At 44.9% G+C, this 13,498-nt stretch overlaps 1 protein-coding gene across 1 annotated transcript; it reads left to right on the top strand.

Moving 5' to 3' along the window:
- The first annotated feature begins 3,801 nt into the window (after positions 1 to 3,801).
- Positions 3,802 to 13,191, top strand: ENTPD1 (ectonucleoside triphosphate diphosphohydrolase 1). The gene is given in 9 exon segments (XM_033149934.1): positions 3,802 to 3,948; positions 5,068 to 5,098; positions 5,100 to 5,228; positions 6,054 to 6,267; positions 6,270 to 6,289; positions 7,430 to 7,690; positions 8,847 to 8,954; positions 11,298 to 11,435; positions 12,034 to 13,191. Coding segments are annotated over 9 exon segments (1,197 nt in total). The 5' UTR covers positions 3,802 to 3,859; the 3' UTR covers positions 12,241 to 13,191.
- The last annotated feature ends 307 nt before the right edge of the window (positions 13,192 to 13,498 follow it).

Below are 13,498 nucleotides of genomic sequence, written 5' to 3'. Positions count from 1 at the left end.
ATAATATTGAAACCTATATATTGTTGTACTCTCGCCATTGCTTTGCGTAGCGAGGCATTCCAGGTACAGCACTAACCAGGATTAGCTTGCAACCCTATATCACAGCCTTCTTCAACCTGCTGCCCTCCAGATGCCCTCCAGTCCCAAGTATCTGGAGGCCAGTTGGTTGCAGGAGGCTGCTATATACATCTGCAGTCAGCTCCATTGAATTCAATGGAACTTTGTTCTGTGTAGACAGATGTAGATTTGCACTATGAGTTTCCTTTGGATGAAAGGGCACTGGGGAAAATGGTGGCGTACAGTACTTGCTTCATTTACAAAAATGCATGCGTAGCCCAAGTATAAGCAACGGCTTGCCGTTGTTTTATTGATTGTAGTTTTGAAATTATTTATTGTAATTGTTAAGAGTGGGTTTCTGTTTAATTTTTATATGCTGATATATTATTCTATACTACTCTAATGATTGCTGAACGTTACTTTGATTGCTTATTTTAAAGCTATGTTTTATTATCACGTTTTTGTATTGCATTAGATTGTTATAAGACGTAATTTTTTGTTTCTTCAGCTTGTAAACCTTGAGTATTGTAAGATAGAAAGGCGGTATACAAATGAAAAGATGATGCTGATGCTGATGATCCATCTTCAGGAAGGCATCTCACCGCTCTTCCTTTTCTTTGCCTCCATGTTCAATAGATCTGCTCCAAATGAGCACTAAAGAGTAGTTTTCCCAGGGGGAAGCAGCAGGAGAAGAGGAAGTGTGGGTAAGCCCACGTAATCAGACAGCAAACTCGTAACCAAAGCTTTTAAAGCCAACTAAGACCACCTTCCTCTTTTGTTGATGGTTTCTATTTTCAACTTTTATTTCCTCTTTGCCAGCTAGCAAAACAATATGCTTGGTATCTAAGGTTGTAACAGCATGCTCTAACAGTCAGTATTTTGCAACTGGGTTAAAATAAATTGTACTTATTAAATACACCAGTTGTTCTACTGCAGGGGTAGCCATATTGTGCCCTTCAGATGTTATGGACAGCATACATTGCCCACTGGCTGAAGATTATGGGAGTTGTAGTCCAAAACGTGGAGGGTGCCGCATTGTCTACTCCTGTTCATTGCATTAAAGCTCTAACTCTGCCATGTGTACAATAGGGCAACTGCACTGACTTCAGACTTGCTGGCAGGAGAAAGGAAGAAGGAGAATCACACTTCCCATCTTTAGGCTTGTGCTTAAAGGAAGATTCTAATAAGTGTGCAGTATACTTGTTAACAAATAAAGTGTTAAGTTAATAAAGCATAACCATTTAACTTATTAGGGATTTTCAAAAACCCATGACTTGACAGTGCTTCATTCATTGAAAGTGCTTCAGTCCCTGAAAGGCATTCTGGCGGAATTTGCATCCATTTCAAATTGTTGGCAGCAGTGTAATCAGACTGGAGCCCGTGGAGAGCCCAGAACTGATTTGTTGTGGAATTTTAGAACTCCAGGAATAGCTTCTGCAGAAACGCAGAGACCATAAATAAAAGCAGAGCCAGGGAGGCTTCTGCAGCTGGGCAGAGATCTAGCATCTGGACTAGAGCGGGGTGAATGGCAGCTGATTCCTGGCAAGCTTTGCGTGCTGTCTTCCAGCGTCAAAGAGGAGTGGGATTGCTTCCTTTTCTGTAGCTGCATCAGATCAGGCAGTGACAATCAGCCTTGCGGTATAGCTGGCAAAAGGGTTGGGGAAAGTGCAGGAAATTGTGGTTAAAATTATCAAGGGGATGGAACAATTTGCTTATGAAGAAATATTACAATGTGGTTCTTAGTTTAGAAGAAAATGGTGAGCAAGGAGGACCACCAAAAGGGATGCATAAAAGGGTGGGGGGAAGTGGGTAGAGATAAGTTTTTCTCCACTCTCAATAATGCTGGAACCCAGAGTCATCCAGTGCAGCTGAATGGTGGGGTTCAGGAAAGACAAAAGAAATGCTTCTTATGTGCCTAGTTAGACTTCAGAATCCTCTCTCACAAGATGTGGTGCTGGCCACCAACTTAGGCATGCTGTAAAATGGGATTCGATTCATAGTCCCCAGTTGCAGTGGGGATCATGAATGGGAGCGGACTGCGGTGCTCATACGCCGCTTGCTTGTTGGCTTCCTGCAGGCATCTGGTGCCACTGTAGGAAAACAGGTTGCTGAACTTGATGGGCCTTTGTCCCGATCCACGAGGCGTTCTTATGCTGTGTGGTTTGTAATGCCGTCTTCACTTTGCTGCGATTGCAGGTGCCAAGCTGTGCAAGCGTTTCATCCAAAATATGCTGCCTTGGGATTTCTTTTAATGGTGGTTATAATTGCTTTAATCACTGTGGCTGTCACGCAGAACAGTTCTGCCACCAAGAACAGAAAGGTAAGTCACGGAAGAGCCTCCTGCGGAAGCACCGTGAATGGTTTAGGCCAGTGATTCCCTGCACTAGTGCAGCGTGGGGAAGGGCTAATGTGAAAAATGAAGCATGTTGGATGCATCTACCACTCCCTGTGCATGTTGGAACAGAAATAATCCCTTCCTTTCTCCGCCAGTTTACCGGTAGTGGCAACATTTTGAGGGAGGGAGCAAGGATGCACTAGGATTCTCTTATGCTATCCATTCTACAGCGACAGGGCAATCCCAGAAGGTCATCATTGGCCACAAAGTATGCTCCTTCACCTGTTGTCCTGATTGGCTGGGCGCAAAGAGGAGGGTGGGTTACCTGGAAGCAACTTTGAATAATATAACCTGCATTTGCAAGAAGGATACCTGGTCCATTCTTCTTATGTGTGACCTGCGAAAAGATATATGTGTTTTTTCAGAATAGAAGAGTAAAGAGTGGCTTCAAATTTCATCCAGAAATAACGAACACCTTTTGCTCCAGGTTTCAAAGGTTTAGGAAGCACTGGCTTGAGCTCTTGAGCTACAAGATACCAGACTCTTCGTGCCCCCTCCCTGCTGTGTGCTTTTATGGTCTGGTTGATTCATCTTTTCTACCAAACATCTTTGCTGCAGAATTTTATCCTGGCCTATTCCCATGTCAAGTCTAATACCTTCCTATTAGTCACTCACAATACAAAAAACCATCAGTGGCACTGTTAGTAATTCCTGCACGTAAAATATCCTTCTCAATGTCTCTATGTCCAGAGACAGGTGCGTCTTTAAAAACCTACCATGGCTTCTCATTTTAGGCCTGCGCATCTACATTCAGCACACATGGACTTGTGTCTGAAACCACAGTCATGTGGGCAGATCACTCAAGAGTTTATAAAAGGCTCCAGTTTTGAGTCAAGGCCATATTTGCAAATGTTAAGGTTGCAATGACTTGAATCTAATTTATCTGCAAATACAACATTGATTGAAAAAGATAGGAAAAACAAGGGATATGTTTGCTCTTAAAAACCCACACACACACACACACACAACACCTGGCTTTTATGGTAGCTAGGAGAAACAAGTTACAATTAAGTGCATAAACAGAAATGCATCTCCATAACATCTTCCCAATATGCTGAGTTTTACATGAGCAAATTGTGGTTCTGTTTCTTCTGCAGTATGGGATTGTGCTGGATGCTGGTTCTTCTCACACTAACTTGTATGTATATGAATGGCCGGCAGAGAAGGAGAATGACACAGGAGTTGTGCAGCAGGTGCATGTCTGTGAAGTGGATGGTAAGGAAAGTGGGAAAGTTGGGCTAATAGGACGATGAAATGATAGTGGAGTGAAGAGGACAGAACACAGCACACTCCAAACTAACACCAGACTAAAACTGGCTAACAAAAGTCTGCGTTTTCTCTCCCAGGTCAGGAATCTCAGGATATGCTGACCATGTGGGAGAAGTTGGTGTCCCCCTGAGGCACTGCATGGATAAGGCAAAGGAGATAGTACCAAAAGAGAAACAACCAGAGACGCCAGTTTACTTGGGGGCAACAGCTGGCATGCGGCTGCTAAGGTACCAAGAAGGATACAATCTGTTGCTCTTTGAAATATCATGTTTGCTAGGGGTCAGATGGCAAATGACAGTTTTCTTTGGAGTTGACAGGGATACTCAAACTTGGCACAGTTTGTCTTTTCTTCCTCTCACCCTGGAAGATTTAGTTACATACTGGCACTGCACAGTGTCTGCATTTCACAAACATGTCATTGCTGCGTTCAAACCCTTGTTGTTTGCTCAGCTTGGTCCATATAGATGACAGTTCAAACCGGAACATGTATCTCTGCTGGGACACACTGATGCAAAGTGGTTTGCTTCCCCTTTGCCTAATTTGCTCTGTGTGCTTGGATCCCCCGACTTATAAAAGCAAGCGCAGGAAGGGAGATCATCTCTCCATTTCCTTCACTTACTGTTGTACATTGTGATGCCCCAGAGGTGTTGCCATAAGCTTTGGATATTCAGGATCTCCATAATGGCCATCATTCACTTCACACAGCTATTCTGTGCCCAATCCCAGTGCTAATGCTGCAATAAGATTATGAAGGTGAGACTTTTGCAAGCCTCCTGGTATATCAGATGCTCTTGGTCAGGAAGCTATGTGTGCAATAGAATGAAGGCTGCTTCTGATTATGATTAGATGTGATTACAGGGGCTTCGACTGGATGACTTTTGAGTCCCTTCCAACTCTACAAGTCTGTGATACATTTTTTTTTTCTGCTCCTGTTTTTAAAATCACATGGAAGGAGTATGGAAGGAGCCAGAAAAGGGTTGAAGGTGCCTGCCCTTGAGCAATGTTAGATAAGCCAGATATAAGTAAGATCTGCACCTTGCAAACCTCTCAGGTCATTCTTCATAATCTGATGTCCTATCCAAGCATCTGCTTTATCCATTGTCACAAACATGCACATCTTATATCATTTCTTGGCCACATCCCAACATGCACTTTAAAAAAGCCAAAAGAAGGAAATGGAACAATCAGACATCTGGCCCTCAAGTAGCAGGGGACGCTGGCAGATTAAGTTTTTTAAATTGGTAACTGCTCTTTAGCCAAAGAGGTTCCAGGGCAGTGCTGATTGATAGAAATACAACATAATAAGACAGCACAACGTAACTCCTCTCCCTCTTTTCTACATGCAGACTGGAGAATGAGAACACTGCTATAAAGGTCCCTCTCTGCAGTAGAGGAGACCCTGCGCTCATACCCCTTCCGTTTCCAGGGTGCCAGGATCCTCGCTGGTGAGGAAGAAGGTGCCTATGGCTGGATCACCATCAATTACCTGCTGGGCAACTTCAGAGAGGTAATGTGCCATGTCAGAAAGGAAACACTGCTCCTGAAGCTTGGCCGTGCTTACTTCCATTTTAATAATGATGACTCCTTACAGCAGGGACAGCAAAACCTGTGGCCAAGGCTGCATGCGCCCCACAACCTCATTTCATGTCAATGGCAGAGGAGGGGGAGGATGGAAGTGGCATAGAGAGAAGGAAAGGGATAGCCCACCCCTTTTGACTCTAGCACCTGCCCACCAAGCAGCACATATCCCTGAAAAGATTGCCCCTAAAGGCTCATGGGTCTGGTAAACAAAACAAAACCAAAACAAACAAAACAAAACAAAACAAAACAAAACAAAGACTCTAGTGCCATCCAAACCTCCAAACAATTGTTAAGAAATGGAAATATAATGCATTGCTGCAAATTATGACAAAGCATCTTCTTGTGCTGCTTTTTAAAGACGCACAGATTGACTGTGACACATGCTTTTGTGGACAAGAAGCCTGAAGAAATGGGCTTCAGTCTTTAAGGTGCCAAAGACTCTTTGCTGAAATACATTTTGCCAGCATACTGAGTTAAGTAGTCTCCAATTCCCCCCTGCAATTTAATGAGCTATTGTTGCCCTTCCCCATACTGTATCTCATACTTGAATGATCCTTGGTTTCTCCCAACATGTCTATTCCTTCCTAACCCCTTCTTGCCTGTGCTAGCACACCTCTAACCATCTGATTCCCCTGAGTCCATGCTTCCATTTTCCTGTGTTGCATCCTGTGCCGCGTTTCCCACAAGCTAGGTCTTCTGTCCCTTGACAAGCTCATGCAGCTCCTCCCATCTGGTGTGCTCTTTTTGCAAGTCTATCTGGCCAAAATTCCTGCCCCGCATCTTCTTCAGAACTGGAACCATAGGGGCGCTGGATCTTGGTGGAGCTTCCACACAGATCACCTTCGTACCAGACCAGGAGACACTGGAGTCACCAGCAGATACAGCAAACTTCTATCTCTATGGCAAACAGTACATTGTGTATACGCACAGCTTTCTGTGTTACGGGAAGGACCAAGCACTCCGGCTCAGCTGCTCCAAGATGTTCTGGTAAGTTTGGGGTGACTCTTAAGCTGCATGCCCAGCTTACAAGTCTGTTCTGTCCAGCTTTCATCAATCTGAAGGTTATTCTGGTTGCAAAAGTACTAAACCAGGAGCAGGTGGAGAAGAGTGGCAAAGCTGTACAAGAACATTGGGAGGAACAGCAGACTGACCTCACACTGTCTACCTAAGCAGCCCTGTCCCACTGCACCTACAGCTTCTTCACTTAACAACCTACATTGGAGTGGGGAACCTTGTCCAGCTGCTGGGCCAGATCCTACCTCCCCCATACTCCTTGGGCCACATTGGCATCATTCTGAATTCAGGTGACAAGTTTAAAGGGCCTTGTTCTCAGCACCAATAAGCAGATTGATGCGGACGCTCAGTCCCACTTTGCCTGTTTACCTGCAAACAGACATTCTTCCTCTGCAGGCTAGAAAAACTGTCTGCAGAGCTTCTCTACAGAGGATAAATGTCCACCTCTAGGTGGAATCCAAACGGGATCTGCCAACAGACAACTTGGAGTCTCCTTCTTTGGAGGTCTTTAAGCAGAGGCTTGACAGCCATCTGTCAGGAATGCTTTGATGGTGTTTCCTGCTTGGCAGGGGGTTGGACTGGATGGCCCTTGTGGTCTCTTCCAACTCTATGATTCTATGATTCTAACTTTAAAGGGGTTTGCAGTCAGCTCCACTCAGTGCTGTTAGAGAGCCTCAGTTTCCAAGAGATAATCAGGAATGCCATGTAAGATCCTGATTGCTCCTTTGCAGCCACAAGTTTACCTGCCCACACTAGAGATCACATATGTGGGGCAGATGAGTGTGGTTTGAGGAAAATGGCCTTGCAGGTCAAATTAGGATCCCTGCTGGCTGAAACTGGCTCATAGTCCATTGGTTCCCAGTGGCTGACCTACATGCATGTTTTTTCATTATTTTTCCTGACATATTTCCTTCTGGCATCCATTGGTGTTTTTGTTTTGTTACGTGGTAATGAAGTAAAAAACAAAAACAAAAAGCAAATATAGTAACAATATGGATATTACTTGCTGTGAGCCTATTCCTGCCTAGATCCAGGTTTTGTGTTGTCTTGTGTCATAACTAGTTGTCGGTGTGTGTAAATGCCCATCCACCCTTTTTCTTCTTTTCACTGCAGGACTCATCGAGTAGCAGAATCAGAGACCCATGCTTCCACCAAGGATATGAGAGGACTCTTAATATTTCTAACCTGTGCAAAAGCCCGTGCACAGCTCCAAACATCACCCTACCCTGCTCCTCGCAGCTCCAAATTGAGGGCGCTGGAGATTATGAAATGTGCCTGACAAGCATTGAGAAAATCTTCAATATTGTCCACTGTCCTTACTCCAGCTGCTCATTTAATGGTGTTTTCTTGCCTCCAGTATCTGGGGATTTTGGGGTGAGTCCATATAAGCACCTGCCCCTCTCCACCAGGCAGAAACCGGTGGCTTTACCTTGGAGGAAGGACTTTTGGAGTGCAATTTGCCTGTCCCGTTAGTGTAGGCTTGTATTTAAACAGTAGCCTGGTAGCCATTATGTGACCGGAATTACATGGAGGCAAAGGAAAGACATATTCTTTCACTCTTCCCCTGACATCTTGCTTGGTTTCTCTGCTAGGTGGACCAATTTGTTATCTTCCTCTGTCTGCCACTAGGTGGCAAAGTCCAGCTGAGCTACACTTAACCATACAAGAACATGAAATTTTCTTAAGATTTCATTAGTGCCCACTTAAAGCAACAGATGACTTAGTGGCATATAGAACAGCTACAAGAGCAGCAGGAGAGAAGGCCTGTTGGGCATGAAGCATGGGGAGTGTCTATGGCAGGGGTCAGCAAACTTTTTCAGCAGGGGGCCGGTCCACTGTCCCTCAGACCTTGTGGGGAGCCGGACTATTTTTTGAAGAAAAAAAAATGAACGAATTCCTATGCCCCACAAATAACCCAGAGATGCATTTTAAATAAAAGCACACGTTCTACCCATGTAAAAACACCAGGCAGGCCCCACAAATAACCCAGAGATGCAGCAAGGAACTGCTGATAATAACAACTGATTAGTTAGTGAGCTAGAGATTAGCTATCTCTTTTGCTAAACATACCCAAAGTAATGTACACAGCATAATCATGAAACCATACACATAATCATAAAAGTACATGTACAGCCAACAAGCAAACAACAAAGAGCATTTAACGCACCGCCACAACCTATAATCAACCAGGGTAGAAGATAAAATGGCAGCAATAAGCCTAGATGTTAGGCATAAAAAGTCTTTCAAAATAAAGATGTCTTCATTTTTGGTGAGAGAGATGCACAGGTGGCAGCCCAATGGACTTTGTTTGCGAGGCCACGTGGTGTTCTGTCTATATGGAGAGTCGGGGGAGTTGTAGCCTTCTAGCTTTTGCCCCGGATCAGATGAAGTGGGAGTTCATTGTCTACAAGCCATAGCCAACTACCTGCAAATCTCTCTCCCCAGACTAGTGAGGACCAATGGAGGGAGAGCCCTGGGCTCCATTTCATTTGCATTTCTTGCAAACGAGTTCATTTCTTTCGTTCTTCAGGCATTTTCTGCTTTCTACTATGTAATGAACTTTCTAAATGCGACAAAAAAGCCTATGGACCAAGTAATAGAAGAAGTAAAGAACTTCTGCTCCAAACCCTGGAGTCAGGTATGTCATTTTCCCATACCGGGAGGAATATGAGTCCTGACTCTGAGGAGGTGTGGCTTCCAACTGGCATCAGTCGTGGTTGGTTTGGTGGTGTGGAGCAACGCGCCCAACACTAGCATTGTTGTAGCCTTCCTGGGCAGATCTGCCCTTGCCACTGCCCCAGCCCTGCCTAGGCAATTTGCAGCACTAGGGGAGTTGGGAGGGCAGCTCTTCCCCACCGCATCAGCTGCTACTGGCATTAGTGCTGCTTGATGCACCAAATCCAAAATCAAATTGGCTGTAGAAGAGAAGCCCCACAGCCCCACTTTTCCTAACACAATATCTGCTAGATTTAAGAGCTGTTTTTGCCAGTATATATACGTGTTCATGGAAGACAATCTAACTCGGCTACCAGTGATCACCAAAGAATATACAGTGGATGCTCGGGTTGTGGATGTAATCCATGATGGAGGCACATCTGCAACTCGCAGCGTTCATATCCCGCAGCACCGCGTCTGCCGCAATTTGGCACTTTTGAGCATGCACGAGCGCAGAAACCCGGAAGTAACCCATTCCGGTACTTCCAGATTCCGCGCAGAGCACAACCTGAAAAAAAGTAACTCACAGCGTTCGCAACCTGAGGTATGACTGTACAAATACCGAGAGAGTGATTGCAATGTATGTTAATTTTTGATGCTATTATTGTGAACCCCTTTAAGCTCAATATTTCTTGCTGGGAAAGCGGAAGATTAAAGCAAAATCACACCTATCTTTTTATCTTTCTTTCTTTTCTTTTTTTCCATATCATTTTTATTAACTTTTCCAATCATAAAAGTCACATCATATATTTATAAATATCAATTAATCCATATAACCCAATTAGTCCAAATAAGTCCAAATAAATTGCCGAATTATTAGATTTTTCTTTTAAGACTTCCCTTGCTTCAGACAATCAGGATCTCGATCATCCTCTTAATTTCATTGCCTTCCGTAGTCCGGTGTCTTCCATCTCTTTTCTGATGTTGTCCTTCTTTTCATTTTTTTTTTCATGCCACTGAGTGCTTTCACAAGTGAGATAAAACAACCAAAATCCATCCTGACTGTGTGGATTTTATGTCCATACTCTTTTCCACCCCCCTGGCGCGGCGCCTCTCGTTCTTATCCAAAAGTCCCATCTCAACGGTCGCCATCTTAACTTAACTTCGATGAATTCCATATTTTGCGCTTGCTTAAATCAGTGTTTTTCAACCTTTTTTGGGCAAAGGCACACTTGTTTCATGAAAAAAACCACGAGGCACACCACCATTAGAAAATGTTAAAAAAATTAACTCTGTGCCTATATTGACTATATATAAAGTAATTCTCTTGAATAGGAAACAAATAAACACAATTTTTCCCACGGCACACCAGGCAACATCTCACGGCACACTAGTGTGCCACGGAACAGTGGTTGAAAAACACTGGCTTAAATCATTCTGGCTGCTTCAAAGTCTTTCCAAGAGTGGGAGCCTTTCCATATATAAGTCCGTACATTTTAAAAAGTTTATGGCATTTCCACTCTCTATGACTTTCACAGCCCGATCTGCTGCAGTCGACCTCTAATTAATCTGCGTCATAAATCACTCCAGACACTCCAAGAGTCGGCTAAGTCTCTAACAGAGGTAAAGAGGCAACCAAACAGCCAGGGGTGTAATTATGTCGTAAATTCCTTTCCACACAGTTTATCTCCAATCTCACTTGTAAATACTAAGAGCGTTCTTCAAGGGGGGTTTTGCCCACAGAAATATCCAAACTCCATAGCATGAAGCAAGGCTCCCCCCCCCTTCATTCAATTCCCACATACCGATAGAATGTTACAGTCCTCTTTTCTTCTTATCTTCTCGGTGGCTGGATTTTTAAGCAAAATATCTCTTCTCCTTCTTGTCTGAAGCAAGTCCAAAACATTACCGAATTATTCACTTAAGTCCTGGAACCCAGGGCAGGAAGAGTGGCGTCAGGGAGAGCCGAAATTCTCTCGGGGGCTATGCGTCCAAACCCCCCTTTCCCTCCCTCCTCAGAGGTCGGGACAGGGTTAATGGGCATCGCGGACGAGGCAGCTCTTCCCACCGATCCTGGGAAGATTTCGGGAGGCTGATTTACTCCCATCTCAGCCCCTAATTACCCCGTGAGACTCGGGAGAGTTGGAATTTTCGGCCATCTTCCTCCCACCCAAAAGCGGAAGTCCCTTTTTATCTTTCTTTCTGTTGACACATGAAAGGGAACTTCATGTAGAAACACACAGTTCAGTCATGGAAGATGGAGCGCTTTGCTTCCAGGAAAAGGAAGATTCCTGGAAATAAACTGTCTTCCTTTCTCTCTGTCCAGGTGAAGGCTGAATTTCCTACAGTAAAGGAGAAGTACCTGAGTGAATACTGCTTCTCAGCAACTTACATTTTCTCATTGCTCAGCCAGAGATACAACTTCACCAAGGAGAAATGGCAGGGCATCCACTTCCTGGGGAAGGTACCTTGGCATGCAGAGACAAGAGATGGGGAAGGGCATGGGGTGGTGAGTGGGAGGGCTGGAAAGCACCCCTTCCTCATTGATGGAGAGGGAGCTGCATACAGGCCCGCAATACCTAAACGACGCCTCTCCCCAAATGAACCAACCCAGACTCATCAAACATCATCTGAGACCCTTCCTCATGCGCCTCCTCTGCAAGAGGCCCGGAGGGTGGCAACACAAGAACAGGCCTTTTCTGTGGTGGCTCGCCATTTGTGCAATGCTTTCCCCTGGGAAGTTCGCCTGGCGCCTCCAATACATAGCTTTAGGCACCAGGCAAAAACATTTCTCTTCACCAGGGGTTTGGCTGATTAACATTCTATTGTTTTTGTGGGAGGGGGGTTATTGGTTTCTTTTTGTTCTTTTTATGTATTTTGTATTCTTCTGTTGTGAACTGCCCTGGGATCTTCAGATGAAGGGTGGTATACAAATTTAATTTTCATCATAATAAATGTGTCACTGCCCCCATTCCTCACTTCCCTTAGGAGTTCCTCTGTGCTTTACATCTCCTCTTCTGCTGCAAAGTGAACCTTCCCTCTTCTTTCTGTATCTGTTTCAGATTGGCAGCAGTGACGCCGGGTGGACTCTGGGCTACATGCTGAACCTCACCAACATGATCCCTGCGGAGCAACCCTATACGCACCCGCTGTCTCAGTCTAGCTATATTACCCTCATGGCCATCTGCTCCATTCTGGTGGTGTGCCTGCTCGCCATAGGCTACGTGAGCTATCGGAAACCAAAGTGCCTGAAAAAGGAAGTAATTTAGAACTGGGGTTGGCCTAGCCCACAGCAAAAACACAGCAAAAGACAACTAGAACCCAGTGTTCTGCCAAAATGGCTGACTTTGTACAAGGGCCTTCTGCGCCACTTTCTCTAGCCACTGACAGATGCCAAGAGAGCAGTGTGCTTTCCTTCTGTCAGCTTCCCCCATCCTGGAGATCCGCCTCCCATCCTGATCCTTGGCAGGGGTAGGGGAGCTGATTGGTGTGGGGCTCAGATGCTGTATTAAGAACACCTGCTTCTCTCAGGTCCACCCCTTTGTGCATTGTCTCAGCCCTAGAAATGAAACATGTGGGGGAGGGGGGCACCAAATCCAAAAATGGCCGGCTGGACAATGCAGGGACAAATTCTAGCCTGGAAGGACCAGCTGCTCTCAGGGTTCCACATCCTCTTTTGCTCCATTGGAAATGTCAACAGTCATTCATTTAAAAAAAAACAAAAACAATCCCGGCGGCACCTGTCACGTTCATGGCGAATCAGCTAGCATTTGCCGTGTCATTTCCTGGGGAAGATCCCCTCTTCGAGACTTTTGGCAAAACAGGCTGTCCACGTGACTAATCGTCAGCCAGGAGAAAGCAGCAGAATGCCTCAGAGTAAAAATGCGTATTTCACAGAAATTAGTCTGTGAGAGAGGAACTCTTTCCCAAAGTCCCATGGCCGCCACCTGGGAAATAGGCCTTGTGCTGACTGGTTGACTTGCCTGCTAATTGAACGGATTAGTCAAGGTGATCCGCAGGCAGCTGCTCCCTATGGACTGTGTGGATTCTGAACGCTGAGGCCTGACGTAGCACACTCCTCCTAAAGCCAACAGTATAGGTCTTTGGGAACAGTTAAACCCCAGCCTTGGCATCCTGGTCCAAATGAAAACCAGCTATTCACTTTGCACACATGTGTACAGCTCTGAATTTGTATTAAATATTAAAGATGTTTTGATTAATGCCAGTGTAATTTTCTTGTAATTTTCCAAAGGAGGTGGGATGGGATGGTGCTATTAGAAGAGAAACCAAGTGACCTTCAGAGAAAAAGGAATGACCTCACAGTCGGAGCAGGACTTGACCATACCTGCCATAGGTGGCAAGGCTTATTGTATTTATAGTTTCTCAGCAAGGAGAATAAAAGGGGTGTGGCAGTTATCTTTTTCCTTTCCTGTTGGCCAGTAATGTCATGAATCGGTGCAAAGGACTGGGAATTCAGCATCCTAGTGCTAATGCACAAAAAGGTAGTAAGATTGATTCCCACAATTA

The sequence above is a fragment of the Lacerta agilis genome, chromosome 5 (genome assembly GCF_009819535.1).
Source record: "Lacerta agilis isolate rLacAgi1 chromosome 5, rLacAgi1.pri, whole genome shotgun sequence".
Lineage (NCBI taxonomy): Eukaryota > Metazoa > Chordata > Lepidosauria > Squamata > Lacertidae > Lacerta > Lacerta agilis.
The sequence above is the reverse complement of the archived record's forward strand: the minus strand, read 5'-3'. Positions and strand labels throughout refer to the sequence as shown.